Source organism: Neophocaena asiaeorientalis, unplaced genomic scaffold (assembly GCF_003031525.2).
Source record: "Neophocaena asiaeorientalis asiaeorientalis breed wild unplaced genomic scaffold, Neophocaena_asiaeorientalis_V1.1 scaffold258, whole genome shotgun sequence".
Taxonomy (NCBI): Eukaryota; Metazoa; Chordata; class Mammalia; order Artiodactyla; family Phocoenidae; genus Neophocaena; species Neophocaena asiaeorientalis.
Window position 1 is genome coordinate 3,516,582 of NW_020172591.1, and position 21,312 is coordinate 3,537,893.

At 40.1% G+C, this 21,312-nt stretch overlaps 1 protein-coding gene across 1 annotated transcript in view; it reads left to right on the forward strand.

Moving 5' to 3' along the window:
• The window catches only part of ADAM23 (ADAM metallopeptidase domain 23), a 158,470-nt gene that overhangs the window by 25,857 nt on the left and 111,301 nt on the right, over positions 1-21,312 (forward strand). The window contains exon 4 of the mRNA XM_024738353.1: positions 15,821-15,897. Coding sequence (XP_024594121.1) covers positions 15,821-15,897 — 77 coding nt within the window. The remainder of the gene's footprint in view (positions 1-15,820; positions 15,898-21,312) is intronic.

Sequence of the window (21,312 nt, forward strand, 5' to 3'; positions counted from 1 at the left end):
TGTTTATGGTTTCCTTTGCTGTGCAAAAGCTTTGAAGTTTCATTAGGTCCCATTTGTTCATTTTTGTTTTTATTTCCATTTCCCTAGGAGGTGGGTCCAAAAGGATCTTGCTGTGATTTATGTCATAGAGCATTCTGCCTGTGTTTTCCTCTAAGAGTATTATAGTGTTTGTACTTACATTTAGGTCTTTAATCCATTTTGAGTTTATTGTTGTGAATGGTGTTAGGGAGTGTTCTAATTTCATTCTTTTACATGTAGCTGTCCAGTTTTCCCAGAGCCACTTATTGAAGAGGCTGTCTTTTCTCCATTGTATATTCTTACCTCCTTTATCAAAGATAAGGTGACCATATGTGCGTGGGTTTATCTCTGGGCAATTTTATCTTCCAGGTCACTTATGCATTCTTCTGCCTCAGTTATTCTGCTGTTGATTCCTTCTAGAGAATTTTTAATTTCATTTACTGTGTCGTTCATCATTGTTTGTTTGCTCTTTAGTTCTTCTAGGTCCTTGTTAGATGTTTCTTGTATTTTCTCCATTCTATTTCCAAGATTTTGGATCATCTTTACTGTCATTACTCCGAATTGTTTTTCAGGTTGACTGCCTGTTTCCTCTTCATTTGTTTGGTCTGGTGGGTTTTTACCTTGCTCCTTCATCTGTTGTGTATTTCTGTCTTCTCATTTTGCCTAACTTACCGTTTTTTGGGGTCTCCGTTTTGCAAGCTGCAAGTTCGTAGTTCCCGGTGTTTTTGGTGTCTGCTCCCAGTGGGTAAGGTTGGTTCAGTGGGTTGTGTAGGCTTCCTGATGGAGGGGACTGGTGCCTGTGTTCTGGTGGATGAGGCTGGATCTTGTCTTTCTGGTGGGCAGGTCCACATCTGGTGGTGTGTTTTGGGGTGTCTGTGGACTTATTATGATTTTAGGCAGCCTCTCTGCTAATGGGTGGGTTTGTGTTCCTGTCTTGCTAGTTGTTTGCTATAGGGTGTCTAGCACTGTAGCTTGCTGGTCATTGAGTGGAGCTGGGTCTTAGCATGGAGATGGACATCTCTGGGAGAGCTTTTGCATTTGATGTTACATGGGGCCAGGAGGTCTCTGGTGGACCAATGTCCTGAACTTGGCTGTCCCACCTCAGAGGCTCAGGCCTGACACTGGCCAGAGCACCAAGACCCTGTCAGCCACATGGCTCAGAAGAAAAGGGAGAAAAAAAAGAAAGAAATAAAGAATATAAAATAAAGTTATTAAAATAAAAAAAATTTTAAAAATAAAAAATAAAAAGGGTAATAAAAAAAAGAGAAAGAAACAAGAGAGCAACCAAACCAAAAAATAAATCCTCCAATGATAACAAGTGCTAAAAACTATACTTAAAAAACCCCAAAACCAAAAAACAGAAACCAAAAACAGACAGTCAGAACCCTAGGACAAATGGCAAAAGCAAAGCTATACAGAAAAATCATACAAAGAAGGATACAGATACACACCCACAAAAAGAGCAAAAGGAAAAAAAGGAAAAAAAATGTATATAACAAATTAAAAAAGGAGGAGAGCAACCAAATCAATGAACAAATCTACCAATGATAATAAGCTCTAAATACTAAACTAAGATAAACATAAAACCAGAAACAAATTAGATGCAGAAAGCAAATCCCCAGTCTACAGTTGATCCCAAAGTCCACTGCCTCAATTTTGGGATGATTCTTTGTCTATTTATTTATTCCACAGATGCAGGTACATCAAGTGGATTGTGGAGATTTAATCCACTGCTCCTAATGCTACTGGGAGAGATTTCCCTTTCTCTTCTTTGTTCGCATAGCTCCTGGGGTTCAGCTTTGGATTTGGCCCTGCTTCTGTGTGTAGGTCACCTGAGGGTGTCTGTTCCCTGACCAGACAGGACTGGGTTAAAGGAGAAGCTGATTAGGGGGCTCTGGCTCACTCAGGCCACGGGGGAGGGAGGGGTACGGAATGCAGGGCGAACCTGCGGTGACAGAGGCTGATGTGACGTTGCAACAGTCTGAGGCATGCCGTGGGTTCTCCTGGGGAAGTTGTCCCTGGATCACGGGACCCTGGCAGTGTGGGCTGCATGGAATGCAGGGCGAACCTGCGGTGACACAGGCTGATGTGACGTTGCAACAGTCTGAGGCATGCCGTGGGTTCTCCTGGGGAAGTTGTCCCTGGATCACGGGACCCTGGCAGTGTGGGCTGCACAGGCGCCCGGGAGGGGAGGTGTGGATAGTGACCTGTGCTCGCACACAGACTTCTTGGTGGCTGCAGCAGCAGCCTTAGTGTCTCATGCCTGTCTCTGGGGTCCGCGCTGGTAGCCGCGGCTCGTGCCTGTCTCTGGAGCTCGTTTAGACGGTGCTCTGAATCCCTTCTCCTCGTGCACCCCGAAAAAATGGTCTCTTGACTCTTAGGCAGCTCCAGACTTTTTTCTGGACTCCTTCCTGGCTAGCTGTCGTGCACTAGCCCCTTCGGGCTGTGTTCACGCCGCCAACCCCAGTCCTCTCCCTGGGATCCTACCGAAGCCCGAGCCTCAGCTCCCAGCCCCCGCCTGCCCCGGCGGGTGAGCAGACAAGCCTTTAGGGCTGGTGAGTGCTGGTCGGCACCGATCCTCTGTGTGGGAATCTCTCCACTTTGCGCTCTGCACCCATGTTGCTGCGCTCTCCTCCGTGGCTCTGAAGCTTCCCCCCTCCGCCACCCACAGTCTCCACCAACGAAGGGCCTTCCTAGTGTGTAGAAACTTTTCCTCCTTCACAGCTCCCTCCCAGAGGCTCAGGTCCTGTACCTATTCTTTTGTCTCTGTTTTTCCTTTTTTCTTTTGCCCTACCCAGGTACATGGGGGAGTTTCTTGCCTTTGGGAAGTCTGAGGTCTTCTGCCAGAGTTCAGTAGGTGTTTTGTAGGAGTTGTTCCACATGTAGATGTATTTCTGATGTATTTGTGGGGAGGAAGGTGATCTCCACGTTTTACTCCTCCGTCATCTTGAAGGCGCCCCCCAGACTTGAATTCTTTTGGAGAAATTTGTAGTGCATATTATACCTCTTGGGTTGCAAAGTGATATTGTTTTAGTAGAAAATGTTATTGTAAAACCCAGTGAGTGGGTTGCTTTGTACTGACGTCTATAGTCCCCTTCTCTCCCGCCCCCTTTCTCCCCAGTTATCTTAGCTTTCTTATTTAAGCCCAAGTTATTTCAGACAATAAGTTATCTGCTGAATGATACTTTCCTCGTTAGTTCTTTTACTGGAATTTTTTTGTATCCCCAGCATTCATTCATTCATTCATATGCTCAATCATTTATTTAATCGTCAGTCAGTAAATGCTAATGAAAAGATATATCTATATGCTTATATCTAACTGCAAAATCCACATATCTACTTGGATATATAATGTGAATATCAAACTTAATAGATTTAAAACAGAAGTTCTGGTTTCCCACTGCCACTTTTTCCTCCTGCCATGTTCCCCATCCAAATACATTGCTCACTCCTTCTGGTTATTTAGGCTAAAAATTCTGGCGATTTCCTTGGTCCCCTTATTTCATTCATAACCAATAACTGATCTGTTAGCAACTCTGTTGACTCTGCTTTCACTGTCTACCCAGAATCTGACCACTTCTCATCAATTCCACTGTTACTACCGAAGTCCAACCCACCATCAACTCCTGCTTGGATTATTGCAACAGCCTCTTAACTGGACTTTCTGCTTTCTCCCTTGGTCCCTCATCTTTAGTCTATTGTCAACGCAACAGCCTGAGTGAACTTTGAAAAATGGAAGGCAGATATGTCACTCTTCAGCTCAAAAACCTCAGTGACTTCCTATTTCATGAAGAGTAAAAGGCAGAGTTCTTACAGTGGCCTATAAGGTCCTATACATTTGACCCCCTGTTGCTTCCCTAACTTCAGTGCCTATGACACTCCCCTTGACTAACTCCACTTGACCCAAACTGGCCTTCTTGCAATTCATTAACATACCAAGTATGCTCCTGCCTCACAACTTTTGCAACCACTGTTCCCTCTGCCAGGAATTCTCTTTCCCCAGATATCCATGTGGCTTGTTCCTTCACCTCCCAATCTTTGCTCAAATGTCACCTTTTCAAAGAGTTCTTCTCTGTCCACTCTATTTAATATTATCACCTCTTTATACTATACACTCCTTTTGCCTCTTACTTACTTTATTCCTTTTACCTACAGCATTTATCACCATCCAACTTGCTTTAAATTTATTTGTTGATTCTATTTCTCCCCACGGCCCCTCAATACATACTAAAATGCAAACTCCAGAAGACCAAAGCTTCAGCTTGAAACATGGTAGACACAATAATTATTTGTTGAATGAGTAAATGATTTCATATGTGATGTAGTAGCCAATGAGGTCGCATATAACCTGAGGAAGTAGATGTATTTCGAAGTACTATTTTTATTTTTGTATGTCTTCAAGGTTCCATCTTATTATAGGTTCTCATTTGGAAATAAAAATGAGCTTTAATGAACCTAAAACATTCTGTAGACATAGTGAGATCTATCATTTGCTTACTAAAATAATCAGGATATTCTGCATAGCAGTCAGTATTCTAAATGCTAGTTTAAAAAATGTGACTACAGGCTGTGCAGTTGGCATTTTGAAGAATTCTATGGAAGAATTTTTCTAACATTTTCCTAACATGTTAGAAAAAATGAGATCACATCAATATTAGCTTTTCCACATCTAACTTTGAGTAAGGTATGCGTAGTGTACATGATATTTGTTTTGAGTAAAATTGTGTTACATGACAGTTGTGAGCCTCTATATCCGGGAACACACTTTAATGGTGTGACTTAGGAAGCCTAATAGCACCTGCATTTTGTAAAATGGGAAAATTTTGTAAAATGGGAAAATCCATTTTTGGCATGGCCCCCAGTTTGAAAGTTACTCTTTGCATCCAAAAGGGCAGAATGCAACCGATCCATGGTCATAACTAAGATCAGAGCAAAGGACAGAGCCAGACACAGAAAACACAGAACTCTTTCTAATCCATAGATGTAGACAGAGCTGGGTTCCTGTGGACAAAAGGAGTTTCCACTCCAGTGACACAGAACTTGTGACCCACATCTTGCAGAGGGTAGTTAAGGGAAGCAGAGACCTCTTAGGAATACTGTTGTCAAACAGCTATGTATTTACCATGAATTCATAAGCAGAGCCTGAAACATTTCTTCAAATAGAAATAACAGAGCTGGTCTAGAGATCCCAATACAAATCAGTTCTGGGCAAGAACAGTGTTGGTTCCACCAGTGAAGGTCAATAGAATCAAGGTAACTCAAGAGAAGAGAGATCTAGCCTGGACAGGTCTGCTTAACCTCCCTTGGTTATACATTTCCAGTTGTTTTTTAATGAGGGAGATCTGGAAATTTATATTTGAATTTACTCTATGTCATTTATGGTTTGCTGTATGTAACAATGCTTAAGTGGACTGTGTAATTACTGTATCATAGTTCTCATTCTGTATTTTAGACTCATTCATTCTTTTTTTTTTTTTTTTTTTTTTTTTTTGTGATACGCGGGCCTCTCCCTGTTGTGGCCTCTCCCATTGCGGAGCACAGGCTCCGGACGCGCAGGCTCAGCGGCCATGGCTCACGGGCCCAGTCGCTCTGCGGCATGTGGGATCTTCCCACACCGGGGCACGAACCCGTGTCCCCTGCATCGGCAGGCGGACTCTCAACCACTGCGCCACCAAGGAAGCCCGACTCATTCATTCTTAACTAATCTGTATGTGGTCATCATAAAGATCCAAGTGAAAGAACCTTCTTTTGCTCTACATAGATATTTGAGTTGACTTGAGTCCACTGGGCTATTGTACGTAGCATTCCAAGGACCAGAGTAGACAGGCCAAGAAAGTAGGGCTCATCATGGACAGCTGCCTCTCAAAGGCTTTTTCCTTTCAGGAAAGTATTAAGGTTATATAAGCAAATTAAAAAAAACCTGTCGGGTAATGAGTCAAAGCCATTAAGCATGGAGCTTGATGTTTTTTGTTTTCCAAACCTTATACCCTACTTCTGTTCTTTTATTTAAATTATTTAGTGGGTGTTCAATAATTCTGGCTAGAAAGACAGAATTTGTTCTTGCTTATGATGAAAGTGTCAGCAGTGAGAGATGCACTCCTTGGAGATGCACAGTTTGGTGATGTAGAAACCGATGAGGAAAAAGAACAAGGTGAATCACACCTCAGCTACTAGATTAATGCATCAAATTAAATGTTACTATTCAGGAAAGACAGCAGAAAGAAACTGCTTCCATGGTAACTGTTGTCAGAATTGTATTTTTACTCATCTTTCAGAAAATATATGAAAGCCAAATAATATAGCTCTAGTGATACTTGTAATGATTTACTCATTTTCAAATAGCAAGAGCTCTGAAGGCTTGATTTCATCTCTCTCTTGAGTTGGCATTGTCAGTTTAATATCCAGCCAACGTTAATCGCTGAGGGTGAATGTATAGAAGACAGTTGGTATAAATGTCCAAAGATGGTTTATCGTGAAAGTGTATTGTTACAAAGTTCTCCTGGGTTGCCGAGTGATCACTAAGGAAGATCTTAGTGGGACTCCCTCCCCGACCCTCAATAACATTAGATGTAGCTTCTCTTCTTTGGCTGGTCATGAGGAATTTTACAAATACACTTTCAGTAGAGAGAACTCATGATTTATTCACTGGACTATCTGTTTGGATTATCAATGCCTATTTTCTCTCTTTCTCTTCAGTGTCTATCTTTTGTCTGTATCAGACTTTGGAGCACTTCAAACTGAGGGGTAGGTAAGAAAAGGGAGGAAGATGAAATTGGATTCTCTTTAAAACTGGTTTATTTAGAAAAGAGCTCTTGTAAAAGATTTGGTCAGAAATCAGAATTCAACCTGCTATCCTTTTTTTTCTGTATTATCAGATTGGATAATTGAATGTTGGCTTGATTTCTTTCAGAGCAGACTTTCTATCTTTCTTGGCTAGGCTGGCACAGAGAACAAGGTCGTACAGTGACCTGCTTCCTACACTGGGAGATGCTGATCTGCTGTGACCTGTGAGAAGACTCTGCTTTGCTGATGTTTTGGTGTTGTTTCTGTAATATCCATCTAGGCTAGGACTTCAGCTTCCTAGTTTCAGGTTAAAAGATAGATTAATTAACAAAATACCTTAGTATTTGTTGGACTTGTATGTGTTCACATGACTCACTGACCTCGTGGAATGCTTATTTTGTAATAAGTTACCATGTGTTAATTCTCACAATTAAATTCTACAATCCAAACTACAGTTTAACTCTCCAGAGTGGAAGACTTCCTGTCTTTTACTTTAAAGGCATGTTTCTTAAGTCTCTATTTGTTAGCAAACACTTGGAAACACTTTGAAATTTCATCCTATTAATTCAGCCCTAGAGCTATCTGAATTCTCTCTTTAAATGCTGAGAAAGACCTCTCCAGCAAGCTTTTCTGAGCTCTCTCTAGCCCTCAGCATTCTCATCCCTCATATTTAAATGTACTTGCTACCCATACCGTACACTCGTTCCTATTAAATTGAGTAGTCAATCATGGTTAAATAATACGTGACATCTTTACAAATAATATTTACTATTATTATTTAATTGAAGTATTATATTTCTTTTTGGTTTCTCATTTCATTTCCCTAACCAGATTATAAACTTTTTGATCTAAATACTAATTCTTCTATATCTGTATATCTGCCACCGTATCTCACCCAAGGTAGGGATTCAATACAAGTTTGTTAATGGGTTAACCAAACCAATGCAAGTTTGTTAATCCTGTGAAATGGAACATGCTAGAAGTAAACTGATGATATTCTCTCCCACGAGCTACCTATTTAAATGCATCTTGGGAAGAACATTGAACAAATTAATTTGCAAAATTGCCTTCATGTAACATTTGCAGCTGTTCCACGTCTCAGGAAAATGATCCATATTATTTTAAAGACACGGCAACTTGAACAAGGTCAAAGCATAATACCTAATGGTATTTAGCAATGCAAATATAAAATTTGCAAATTTTGCAGAGTCTAAATGCGCATTGGATTTTCTAGGAGGTGCCCAGCTATATTGGGAGGGAGTTTTTAAGGTAGAGCTTGACTGATAACCTTTCCAAAACGTTAATATAGTTTTCTTCTTCTGTTTTTCTCTTCCTCCTTTTACTTTACCCACTCCTTTCTAAATTATTGATCTCTTTCTATGTGGCCAACTTTTTCTAGGAACTTTTTGTTACGTTGTTATATAATTTAATCATCACATACATCCTGTTGGTAAGCTATTATTATTTATATTTTAATGACCAGGAAACACTGAGGTTTGGAGGTTTAAGGACTTCTGGCATGAACTTGGCACTTTTTCTCACTGAACCTCGTCTTTCTTTCTTTGATGTGTGACCTTGTATAAAAATATCATTTAACCCCTCTGTGCCTTTTAAAAATGTTTTTCTTCTATAAGAGGATAATAAAAAAGTCTGCCCTATTAGCTTTATGTTATTCTAGATAATTGAGATAAAACACAAGAAATATAGGGCATTATTTTTATTATATATGAGTCTTGATCACATTGGTGATCACCAATGTGCAAACTTAGAATAAGGGATTAGAACTAGATTATAATTTTAAATGTCCTGTTGATATTTTCTTTTGCTCTTTAAGACTCCTAAAACATATTCCCATATTTGAGTTTTGGCATTACACAGAAAAAAGATCCACAAGCTGGACTTTTATGTTTCTCTAGCTGTGGGATAGACCCAGATTGCTCATGTACAGAAAAGCCTGTATGAGCAAAGAAAGTAACATGTTTTCTCATTTATTTTTGCTTATAAATCTCAGTTACACGGCTTTATTCAATAGAATATTAGATCAGTTCAGTTCTCAAGTTGTGATTTTATAAGACTTATGAGAAAATCTGTTGATAGTGAGATTGCTTGACATTTTCTTTTACATTTTGCTCCTTTCTCACTTCTTTTTTTTAATATTGGCATATAGTTGATTTACAATGTTGTGTTAGCTTCAGGTGTACAGCAAAGTGATTCAGTTATGCATATACAGATATCCTTAAGAAAGTGATGTATTTTCCTCAAACTGATTTTATTTTAAACTTGGCAGGATTCTGTGTCTCCTGTTTTTCTATGTAGAGAAAAACATACTGTGCAACCAAGATTGATGCAAGACTCCCTGGTGAAGGAACTCAATCCGTTCTTTCTTCAGCAACTCAACCCGTTACAACAAAGCATGCTTCTAGTATCTGATTAGCTGGTTCTCTTCCTTCCTTCTTAGTTGGGGAAATTTCCGAAGATGTCTTCTCTGAAATACCGTAAAATGTCCTGGAACTCAAAAGAAGAAGGTCTTTGAAATTCTATGAACTTTTCCCACTGTATTTGAAGAAAAAAGGGTGGAAACTCTTGAAGGATCTAGATCTATTGAAAAATCATTGAGAGTAGGGGAAAAAACCATGAGCAAAAAGATAAAGGGAGGGAAAAAATTTTCCTGAAAATGTTATAGTTTATACACGTGTACACACACAGACACACACACCATATATGTTTGATATTTTAATGAACATAGAATAAACAATATTATCATAGCAATGAGGGAAATAAAAACAAGAAAAGGGACTTCCCATATATATGGACATATTTTTCTTTCTTTAAGTAAAAACATTGTGTATTTCATCGTTTTAATGAGAATCTTTTAAAGTGTACAATACACTCTCCTGACTTCTTATATAGAGGACCCTCACTGTCATTGTGCACTTTCTAAGGAGGCAATGCTGGAAAGAAAACTAAACCAGGAGACCTTTCCCCGGGCTCCAGCTCATTCTTCTACTCACCAGCCATGAGACTGTCCTGATCATTTCCCCTCTTTTGTCTCAGCCTCTTCACATGGAAAATTCAGGCAAAATTTAGAAATATATTCTGCCCAGGTGCAACCCGCTTCCAGCTCCCTGTCTGTGAGCCAATATTGTTCCGCATTTCCTCCAATTAACTCTGATGATGTAAAAAGATTAAAATGCATCCTCCATGGCAGAATGGCACCTTGAAATTTTAACATCTGTGACTCCGTAGTTCTGTGATTTCCTTCTAATTATGTGGGCCAAATTTGGTTAAGTGGGGAAAATTCTCTGATTTTTCTGACAAAAATAAGAAAGAAAATTTTTTCTGCATTAAGATGTACTTTATAATGTGATGAATATAATAATTACTTGATGAACAGATTAATATTTTGCATATCTTTCTGTGATAAATATATTAGGGAACCTTATTTCCCAAAGTGATTGCCAAAAAAAAAAAGGGACTTCCCTGGTGGTGCAGTGGTTAAGAATCCACCTGCCAATGCGGGGGACAGGGCTTAGATCCCTGGTCTGGGAAGATCCCACATGCTGCGGAGCAACTAAGCCAGTGCGCCACAACTGCTGAGCCTACGCTCTAGAGCCTGCGAGCCACAACTACTTAGCCCACATGCCACAACTACTGAAGCCCATGTGCCTAGAGCCCGTGCTCCTCAATGAAGAGTAGCCCCCGCAATGAGAAGCCTGTGCACTGCAACAAAGAGTAGCCCCCGCTAGCTGCAACTAGAGAAAGCCTGCGCACAGCAACAAAGACCCAATGCAGCCAAAAAAAAAAAAAAAAAAAAGGAAAAGAAAAAATTTACCTACAGTCTCATTAGTAATCAACTGTTTACTTGTTTTATGTTTTCCATGATCCCTTCTGGCAGAGAAGACAGTTTTATTAATCTGGCTTCTAACTCTAATTATAGCATTTTTCTCTCTCAAGCACCTTCTTTCCTAGAAGCCCATAGCTCTCCTCTTTAGGAAGCAGAGCTTATATCATCCTCCTGGTGTCTGCTCAGCCTTGCTTGATACCTTCCAGATCTTCTGCTCTCCGTTTGTAAAGCATTTTCTTGTCTTATTGCTATGCCACTCTGGATATGTTTCCTTTGTTACTTAAATGAGTGTCTCCCTAACTAAACTGAGTACATCTTAAGGGCAGGGAAACTTCTTCTAAATTTTCCTCTGTTACCCAAACCATGTACCTTGTAGAGCATAGTAAAGTAAAATACATGCTCAGTGGATGTTGTGATTGATAGTAGACATCTCAATTCAAGTTCCTCATTTTCTACTGAAATTCAGTCTTGTAATATTTTATGAATTCTGAGAAAGTGTAAACTGTTCATTTCCCATATTCAGTTATGCACACACTCTGTAGAATTTACAACTCCTTACAAGTAGTAAAGAATACTAATTGAATACTTCTTATGTATTCATTTTTGCATGAAAACATATATATCCTGGAAATACCTGCTTTTTATTTCCATAAGTAGATAGTCATCTTTTTCTCTTGTTTTCATGTCCATATTAATGTTAACTATTCTAGACTATAAGTCCCAAGAAAACATAACTGTGTCTTTCAGCTTATAGAATGTACCTTACCCAAACCGAGCATTTATGATTGCTTAGTAGCATAACATTGCTGGATAAGATGCAAGGCCAATCTTAGGTGAGGACCCTAAAAGTCTTCTAAAGTTATTTAATATGATACCATGAGGTAAAAAAACAGGAAAACAAAATCCCACTGTTAGGATGTATAAATTGTTCTTCAGTGAAGGAGGTTTGTGTATGTAGTTGAGTTCAGTTGTTTCTGTTTATAGAGCTCCTGTAATTTCCCTGTGCCAGATCCTGAGTCAAAAGAAAAATCTCAAAGTGCTTAGGCAACAGCTGTTCTCAGTCTTTCAGGATGGTAATTCTGAGCCCAGGGTTGTGCTTATTCTTGTCGTGAAATGACGCTCTTTGACTTTAAAACCCTGCATTCTTCCACAGTGCTATTACAGTGACAGGTCTTGTCAAAACATGTGTTAATCTTTAAGTCTGTTTAGCAGATATCCCAGTGGAGAAAATAGCCCATTATGACCTTACGTGTGGTTCATGAACTCTTCTCTGAAGTATTCCTGTGATTTTGTATCATTGAACACATTCCTAAATCTCGCCGTGCAGGTCCTTCTTTGTAAAAGAAGAGCAATACTCTTTGAGGTAGTCTTTGTGTTTTCAGTGGGTTTCAGTGATGCTGGTCAGTTAGTCAACTCTAAGATATTTAATAAACCATAAGTGATGTGGCTGTATATTATAAAAACTTTCTACCCATCCTAACCATTCTTCTAATTTTTCTACCATTTGGAAGAAATGGGTTAATATGAAATAAAAAGAAATCATTTCAAAAAATGTGATTTGTAAAACATTAATGATGAGGACTCATTTTACCTGATTTGAAAACATATTTAAAATTGACAATTATCAAAACTATACGCATGGTATTTTGTTAAAGAAAAACGGATCAGTTGATATAGAATAACAGAGATACCAGAAGTTAAAACTCACTTTAATCATTTCTAGGGCAGAGCAGAAATAACAGAATGATAGGGAAAAGTAGCATTTGTCAGGTATTTATTTTGGTCTAGAGAAGAATCTGTACTCTGTGTACAAATGCAGAATGTATAGCAAAGGAAAGAGAAACGGAATGTAAGAAAAATAACATACATCACTGGATTGAAATTACTTAAAATGGATACAGATATTTTAGATGAATATACTGATTCCATGTGCTAACTATGCAAGGAAGATGAATGTTTAAGGAAATCTTAAATCATTTTATAGGAAAATGTGCTGCCTCTCAGCATTAAAGTGAATTCAAATGTTAAAACAGTCTTCCTGATAAAGGTAACAAAATCAGATTTTTTTTTTTTCCTATGGAGAAACAAGAATGCTGTTGATGACATTGCACTAATTGTTTCAGCTGTTGTGGAAAGTAATCCGTCAATATGTTTGAATCATAGTGCTGGCATTGATGATGATGATGATGATGATGACGACATATGCCAGACACTGTGCTGAGTAAGTGGGGGACATTTAAAGGAAAGCTCTGTGTCTTGGCCACATGTGTGTATATGTGAGCAGAAACGTCATTGATCACGTCACACAAAGCCCCACAGTCTCCTGCCCACCTTTTCAGATTCATTGTTTGACATTTCCTCCAAAAGCCATTTATCTACAGGCCATATTCATTAAAAAAAATTTTAAGTTTGTTTTCCGTATTCATTTTTTACTCTATTTTTTTTTTTTTTTTTTGCGGTATGCGGGCCTCTCACTGTTGTGGCCTCTTGCGTTGCGGAGCACAGGCTCCGGACGCGCAGGCTCAGTGGCCATGGCTCACGGGCCCAGATGCTCCGCGGCATGTGGGATTTTCCCGGACCGGGGCACGAACCCGTGTCCCCTGCATCGGCAGGCAGACTCTCAACCACTGCGCCACCAGGGAAGCCCCCCTTTTTACTCTGTTTTTAACAGATGTTTCCTCCCAGGTCCTGAATGTCTTTTCTTCTCTTGGCAGGAAGATTCTTACTCATTTTAAAAAATTTTGTTCAAACCGCACCTTGTCACTGGAGCCTTGGTCCCTGTGGCCCCTTAGGCACACGGAGGATGGCAGCCCTGCCTGCTTCTCCGGAGGCTGCCGCTTCCTTGAGCGTGGGGCTGTGTCCCAGCCATCTTTCTACACAGAGTTGGACTCAACACGTGTGTGTGGAAGGAGTAAATAAAATAAGCAAAGGAAAATCCCAGTATTAATATTATTTGCCAGCCCTTTCATTGAATTCTGTTAAACTGAAGCTTGTCACATTGACTCCGTATAAACTTATTTAACAATGATCAAATTGTCTGACTCTGAGCAATTTCTTTCAAATGGAGTAAGCAGTTACTACCGGGCTACGTTATTTTGCAACAGGGTTTTCTTGGGGTTTGTACTTGTCTCATTGCTTATTTGCTGTAAAATGAGCCTTTTGCTGGGAGATTCTTTACATCAATAACAAGCATACAGAGATTTGCCTAAATTTGAAATCAAAACACTTTTCTTTGGAATATTCATTTGGAAGTTTTGCTTCATTTGTTTTGCTAAGTCATAATTTATGTGTAGGTTTTTGTTTTATGTGTAGTTACTCTTTTTACCACAATATATTCTTGTTTATAAAGATGCTCAAAGAAGTACATTTATCACCTCTTTTAGGTCAGGGTGCCATTAATGAACTCTTCTCTACTATTTAATATTCTTAAGAGAAATATGCCTAAGGATCTATCTTATTCTCAGGAAGTAAGGTTTTTCTTTTTTTTTTTTTTTTTTAAACTTTTGGGACCCAGAGATGAAAAATTTCCCCTTGTACAAATTATTCATCAAATAAAAATTTTCATGAAAAAATTAATGCTTTAAGACACAGAATGAATTTAGATTAAAGACTCTGTGATATTTATAGTAGATAAATAGAGGTTCTGCTACAGATGACAGAGACCATACCTGACAAGACAGAAATTTCTTTCTCTCTCAAGGAGTTGTCTGAATACAGGAAGCTCAGATCAAGGATGATGACCCTGTTCTACTGATACATGGTTGTTTGGGGTAGACATGGCGTCCCGTGGTATTAGGGATTGAGGTGCCTTCTCTCTCATTGCTCTGTATTTAAAATGTAATATGTTAATTTCTTTTTAATCTTATTAATTTATTACAGAGTGACTATCTGATCAGCAATTATGCTTGACAAGAAGCAGAAGTCATGGTTTATTTATAGTGTTTTATAGGTTTAGCATGGTAAAAGAGTCTTGACAATAAATACTTGGTTAATTAATTGAAAGTTCATGTATTTGGGGGAAGGGTTGTTAATGTACAACTGTTGGCAAGACCCTTGTGGTATGAGTGGTGGAGCAAACTGTCCAGGGTGGGAAGCGATCATACATCACTGTGGAGGGAGGGACAAATGCAGTGCTCCTGAAGTCCTGAGTTCGTTCCCAGCAGGCGTGTGAAGGAAGCTTCCTGGAAAGTAATGGCGTCGGGCTGCCCTTGAAGGAGGAGTAGGATGTCTATAGTGCGAAGTGGAGGAGAAGGGCAAAGAGGAGCATGGGGTGGCATTGAGGGAAGGGGGACTGGAAAGTGTCTGGTTGCCATGCATGTAGCACTTCACACACGACACCCACTGTACCTTAGGAATGAGGTCTGGAGGAAGGAGGTTTGTGTGTGTGTAGGGAGTAGGTGTTGCATGTATCCTTGTCCTTTTTTTTTTCTTTCTGATTGGGTGACAAAAGAGAGTTTTATCTTGGATAATACTTGAACAAAACTTCATTGATTTGTTAATTTACGTTATGCAAGACGCTTCTGTGAGCTATACCAGTCTTTAATACCTAGAACTTATGATTCATGTTTAGATGAGATTATCTTTGTATTTGGATTAAATCACAATGAGGACAGTATTTGTAAAAGTGTGACTTTCAAAGGGGGATATAAACTCTCGCTATCCACGACGGGCCTGGTTTGAAGTGCTTGCTGAAGTTAACAGGTTGTGCTATCCCATTTTATGGGCACATTCTGCTGATACAGCATTTAGAGAAAGTTCCAATTCCTGATGAAGAGCAGAGCGCTGACATGAGTTTTCACTTAGGTGTGCAGAAAGAATCCGTTAGCTTTGTGCACAGAATAGGCTGAAATCAAGCTTTAGTTAGTCAGACTTTTGCATAATTCATCCCGGTCCCTTTGAAAGTCCAGTTGAATCTGCTCTTAATCTTTGTCACGATGGGTCCCTTTTAAAGGACTTTTATTAGTTCCTTGCTGCACAGATATTTAGGTCTTCCAAGTAAGGCCATGACAATGCACCTGATTTCTTAAAGAAATGAATTGTTACATAAGGATCCATAAAGAAATGAATCAGTCCATAAAATTTTCTTCTTATAAAATATCATTCTTGATATCAATATAATCAGCCTTAAAGATAGGAAAGTAAGCTAAGGTTCTGTCTGTCTTTTTGAATCCATAGGCTGTCCATCTGGCCCAGGCAAGCTTCCAGATTGAAGCCTTCGGCTCCAAATTCATTCTTGACCTCACACTGAACAAGTAAGTATTTAGTTATGATCCTGTTAAGAAGTAAGTGCAGTAAAACTCTACTTCATGATAATATTTTAGTCAAAGTAATGTCTGTTGTTGAAGCAACTGATATTTTCTAGCTGATTATACGTCATATAGCACTTAAAGAAAAATATAAAAGTCTGAAGTTAATTCTTTTAATAATAATAATGTCTTTTTATTCCTGAAAGAAGAGGCATTTAACATTTAATTTGTTAAAAATCTCAAATACAGTTCTTAGATATTGTGATTTTAAATGGGACAAATATTTAAAGTAATGCTAGTTAATTAAGTGCTAACTATAATCTTTACAATATATAGCAAGCATGATAAATTACTGACTCAAGTATAGTTAGACTTCAGTCTAGAAATTCCACTTTACCTTTCAGTATGCAATTCACACGACTTCTGTGTGAAGAACAGAAGAACAGAAGAAAATGATGACTTGCAAATACCTATTTTGAGAAGGTTCTTTGCTTCGTAATTTGCTCTAATACAGTTGGTTAGAAATTTTGGTCCTGATGAAGATTTACCCGATTTTTCTCCGAGCATGTGTTTATGTTGATATTTAAATGCTATTTCCCAAGTTGGAACCAATTGCACAGATGTCTTTGTACAAAGCACGAACAAGAGCTGTTGCCTTAAGCAGGGCTCTTCAGCCTCGAATTGAGCCAGCAGTGAGCCTTTCTTTGGTGAAAGAACTTTCCTGCATGGTTTTCTTTAGTTTAAGAAGCTCCAGTCAATATTTTAAACTCTCATCAGTATTTTGACCAAGACTGCATTTTTGCCAGAAAAATACCACGTAATGCTATCAGACACTATAATGTGGGTGACCACAGTCAATATCTGAGAGATTGCAGAAGACTATAAGGAACAACTATTAAATTTCTTGTGTGCCAAATTCTGTGAGCTCGGCAGAAAAAAAGATGCAGGGTCAGCTTGGGTGCTCCTTACTCAAGTGTAATTGCAGCTTTAAGTCAGAATGAATCAGCAGAACTCAGGATTTCCTGTGTTGAAGATACTGCAGGTTTTCCTCTTTGAGTATGCTGAGCATTGGTTGAGCTCCTTTTCACCATGCTGGGTCAGCACTGTGCCTGCGAAAGGGTCATATGGGGACATCCAGGGTACTTAGAGGTCTGGAGACACATCAGAAAATTATTTACCACTAATAGTTAACATGCAGAGGAATCAAATTGAGCACCTACTATGAGCAGTCTTTGCCTTAAGGAGCTTATAATCTACTTGGGAGAGGTTAATAGATAAACGTATAATTTTAGAGCAGTGTGAAATTGGTTGTGCTGGAGATAAACATGGAATGCTATGGTAGCACTAGAGAGAGGAAGCTCTCCAGGCTGGAGGAGTGTGAAAAGGCATCTTAGGAAAGGTGATGCTTGAGCTAAATCTTGGAGGGCAAGTGCTAGTGAGGAAGGGAATTGATGGGGATGGATGGGTGAGAGAGGGAGAGAGAGAGAGAGAGAGAGAGAGAATGGAGAATTGTGTTCTAGGCAGAGGAGAGAGTGTGTGCTAAGGAGAAGGGCCATGTAGCAGTGGGGCATGTTAAAGGGATCGTGAGTCTTTTGTTGAATTTCTTGGTAAATTACAAGGTTGAGGGAGGTGAGTCAGAAGAGGTAGGCCCAGGGACAGCTCAACTCATGCAAGATCTTGTATGTCACGCTCAGTGCTGGGCTATTATCCCCTAGACTGTGAAAAATGAAGTAAGCAGATAAACAGAAGTTCTGTTCTCAGGAAGTGCTAAAAGGCATGGAGAGGGAATGCTTTTAAGGCGTCTTCGATTGATAAAAATCATTAGGATTGCTTTGATGTGGGTGACAAGGCAGAAAGAAGGGCTAAAGTTAACAGGTACCTTGACTGCATAGCTGGGTGGAAGGTGGTATCCAGGTGAAATGGGCAGCACAGGGCAAAAAGAGGTTAAATGGTGAAGAGAAAAGAATGTGAAATCAGAGTAGACATAATTGATTTGAGGGGCTTTGGGACATACATGAAGCCATGTCTAGGCAGTAGGTGGATATAACAGTCTAAAGCTCAGGGAAGAGGTGGGGGCTAGAGATAGTAGAGTTGAAAGTAGTTTCCATATGAATGTTAATGACAAACGTGGTTGTGAATGAGACCATGTTCATTCAGGAAGGGTGGGTAAAATAAGGAGAGCGTAAGTTGGGAAGATTGTTACGGGTTGAGAGGAAGAGGAGCCAATGAAGGGACAGAGAATGAGTGATCAGAGTAGTGGGAGGAGAATCAGGAGCATGACTGAATAGAGAGTTTCAAAACAGAAAGTTGTGATGTATAGCCTCACATGCAGCAGAATGATCTAGTGAGGTAACGGGCAAAGATTGCCTTTGTATTTACCTATTAAGTGATCACTGATGGTCTGAAGGCAGCAGTTTCCATAAAGTTTGGGGCAGAAACCAGGTTACAGTGGGCTGGGAGTGACTGAGAGGAGATGGTTTGGAGACAGCATTGCTCATTGGGTAAGTTTGGGTGGGAAGGAAAGAGAGCTAGCATAGTAGCCAGAAGAAGACATTGGGGTCTAGGAAGGGGTTTTCAGGGATAACAGAGCAAGTGTTATGCTGACAAATGGAGGTGTTAAGAGTGAGAGATGAAGATACAGAAGAGAGGAGGTAACTTATGGAGCAAGATCTGGGTGAAGATAGAAGGGAGTGAGAGCGAGAACACAAGGGCAACTTAGTTTTGAACCAGGAGAGAGTTCGTTCCTAACGTGTATGAAGGTATTAGGGCATATGCAGGTAGAGATAAGCTTGTAGGAGAAGGGATGGAGTTCAGTGCATCTCTGAAGATTTCTTTCTTCTTGGAGACAGCATTATCTACCATTGGGATGGAGAAGGAGGGTGGGTTGGGCTTGAGGAAAATGATGAAAGTTTAGGCTAACACGGAGAGAAATGGGTGAGGAAGCTCACCAACGTCATGTTAAAGAATTTACGAGCAATCTTCATTAGAAGTCATATGTTATGTGTTGGTCTTTGTGTCATTGTACCTGATGGTGTTTTATTTTATTTTTTTAACCTGGAGTGCTCAGTAACTCCGTCACTGCACTGTGTGGGGGAGGAAGGTAGATTGTAGTGTGGATGTTTTCTGGTTCACGTTTTCTGGTGGTGTCTCAGAGGAAGAGCAGTGGAGACAGAGCTCTTTGAATACTGGTGAATAACTAGGGTAGTTTGCTATCAGGATCCAGTTTGCGTAAGAATGGAGATGAGGTCAAGAGGACCAGGAAAAAATGGAGGTCACTATAGGGACAAGTAAATGCAGTGAGAGGGAGACCATGAGACCCATAAGCACATGGTGTCTCCCCTGTTCAGAGTCCCGAGCCTTCTGAGCGCAACGTGTGTGTGCAATGCTCACATGATCTCCGGAGACAAGGGAATTGGGTAAGAGTGTGACGTATTGGCCAGGGTGGGTCTCTACTTTAAATAACTTTCGATGGCTGTGATTCACTAAATTTCAATGGCTGCTCCATTAGAATGAACGTAAAGAGTCAAGAGAATTTTTAAAATCAGTCATGGAGAAAGAGCTTCTGAGCAAAGAGGAATCTCATTTCCACCAAAGGGTGGTCGTTGCCACACTATTTACAAGAATTTTAAATTGTTAAGGTGGGGAAGGGCAAAAGGTGTAAGATAGATATAGGAGCTCAGTGAAGGAAAGAAAGCATTAAGGTGTTAACATAAACTAATCAAAGTGGTATCTGCAGAATCTAAGTGGTTAATGACCTCGCCAGGGCTGGACTGCCAGCTTGTGAACACTACCCTGTTGTGAGTTCCTGGGAGGAGGACTTTCTGAGTCTGCGCTTTCATGGATTGAACAAGTGAGGCCTTGGCTTGCTGAGGCATCTCACGGCAGCGGTGCGTGTTTTAATTTAGCCGACAAATATTGAGTGAGCGTCTGCTCTATGCCTGCAATTGCTCTAGGTGCTGATGCTGCTGGGGGTGAAATAGACAAGTTCGCTGTCTCCCCTCATGGAGCTTTGTTCCAGGGGAAGACAGACAGTGAACCACTAAATAAAGACGAGTGCATTGAAAAACATATAGCTGGGCTACGTGATGGAAAGAGACTTCAGCTGGGAGTGGCCAGTGTGGTTTAGATGTCACAGAAGCCAGAAGGTCTCTCTGAGGAGGGACATTGAGCTGAGACCTGATCATCCAAGGTGAGACACCACATGAGGCTGGAAGGTGAGAAGGTTCCACTCAGCTGGGACTGTGAGACAGCAAGTGCTGAGGAGAATGTGGGATGTTCAAGAAGGACCAAGGCTGATGTGACTGGAGTGCAGCGGGGGGCAGGGGATGGTGGGAGACTGAGGAGATGAGGTCAGAGAGGATGCCATGTAGCCAGACCGTGACGGGCCGTTGTCCACGGGGAGGCATTTGGGTAGGACGCCACTGGAGGGCAGGAAGCATGGGCATTCGGTTTACATTTTTTTAGCCCAAAAAGTCCTAGTTGTGGCTTCAGAAGATCTTTTGTCATCCTTTCAGGATACTCCCCTTTTCAATTTTGTTTTGTTTTTTCTCTAGAATGACCATTGTTCCAAGTTACGTAAGGTTTAAAAAGGACTACTAGATTAACAATTCTGTTTCTTTTTTGACTGTACCCCGTGGCATGTGGGATCTCCAGGGATCCAACCCGTGCCCTCTGCAGTGGAAGCACAGATTCTTAACCACTGGACCGCCAGGGAAGTCCCCAGCAATTCTTAATGTGTATTGTTGATCCTTGGAAGTCCTCAGGGAGTCTGAGGATTGTCTCTTTGATATGTGTGATTGGAATTATGCCATATTACCTATAGTTAAATTTGCTGGTGTCTTCAGCAAACGTTAATTGGGAATAATTGTGATCAGGGTTGCATAATGGTTGAGAGCATAGGTTCTGGAGTCAAACAGACCTGGGTTTGAATCTGGAGGCTGTCATTTACTAGCTGTGTGACCTTGGGCAAATTTCTTAACTTCTTTTTTAGTAATAGTTTGAGATACAATTGACACACCATGAAATTCACTCCTTTAAAGTGTTCCCTTCAGTGGTTTTTATTATATTCACAGAGTTGTGCAGTTATTACCACCATCTAATTCCAGAGCATTTTTGTTGCCCCAGAAAGAAACCCTGTACCTATAGCAGTCACACCCCCTCCCCCCAAGCTTCTGGTAACCACTCATCTACTTTCTGTTGCTATGAATTTTCTTATTCTGGACATTTTATGTAAATGGATTTATACAACTTGTGACCTTTTGTGATTGGCTTCTTTACGTAGTGTAATATTTTCAAGGTTCATTTATGTTGTAGCTGAATAACATGCCATTGTATGGATATATTCTAGCTTCTTAAGCTTTTGTTTCCTTTTTAAGCTATAGGTTGTTGTAAGGACTAACTAAGATAATGTGTGGTACTTAT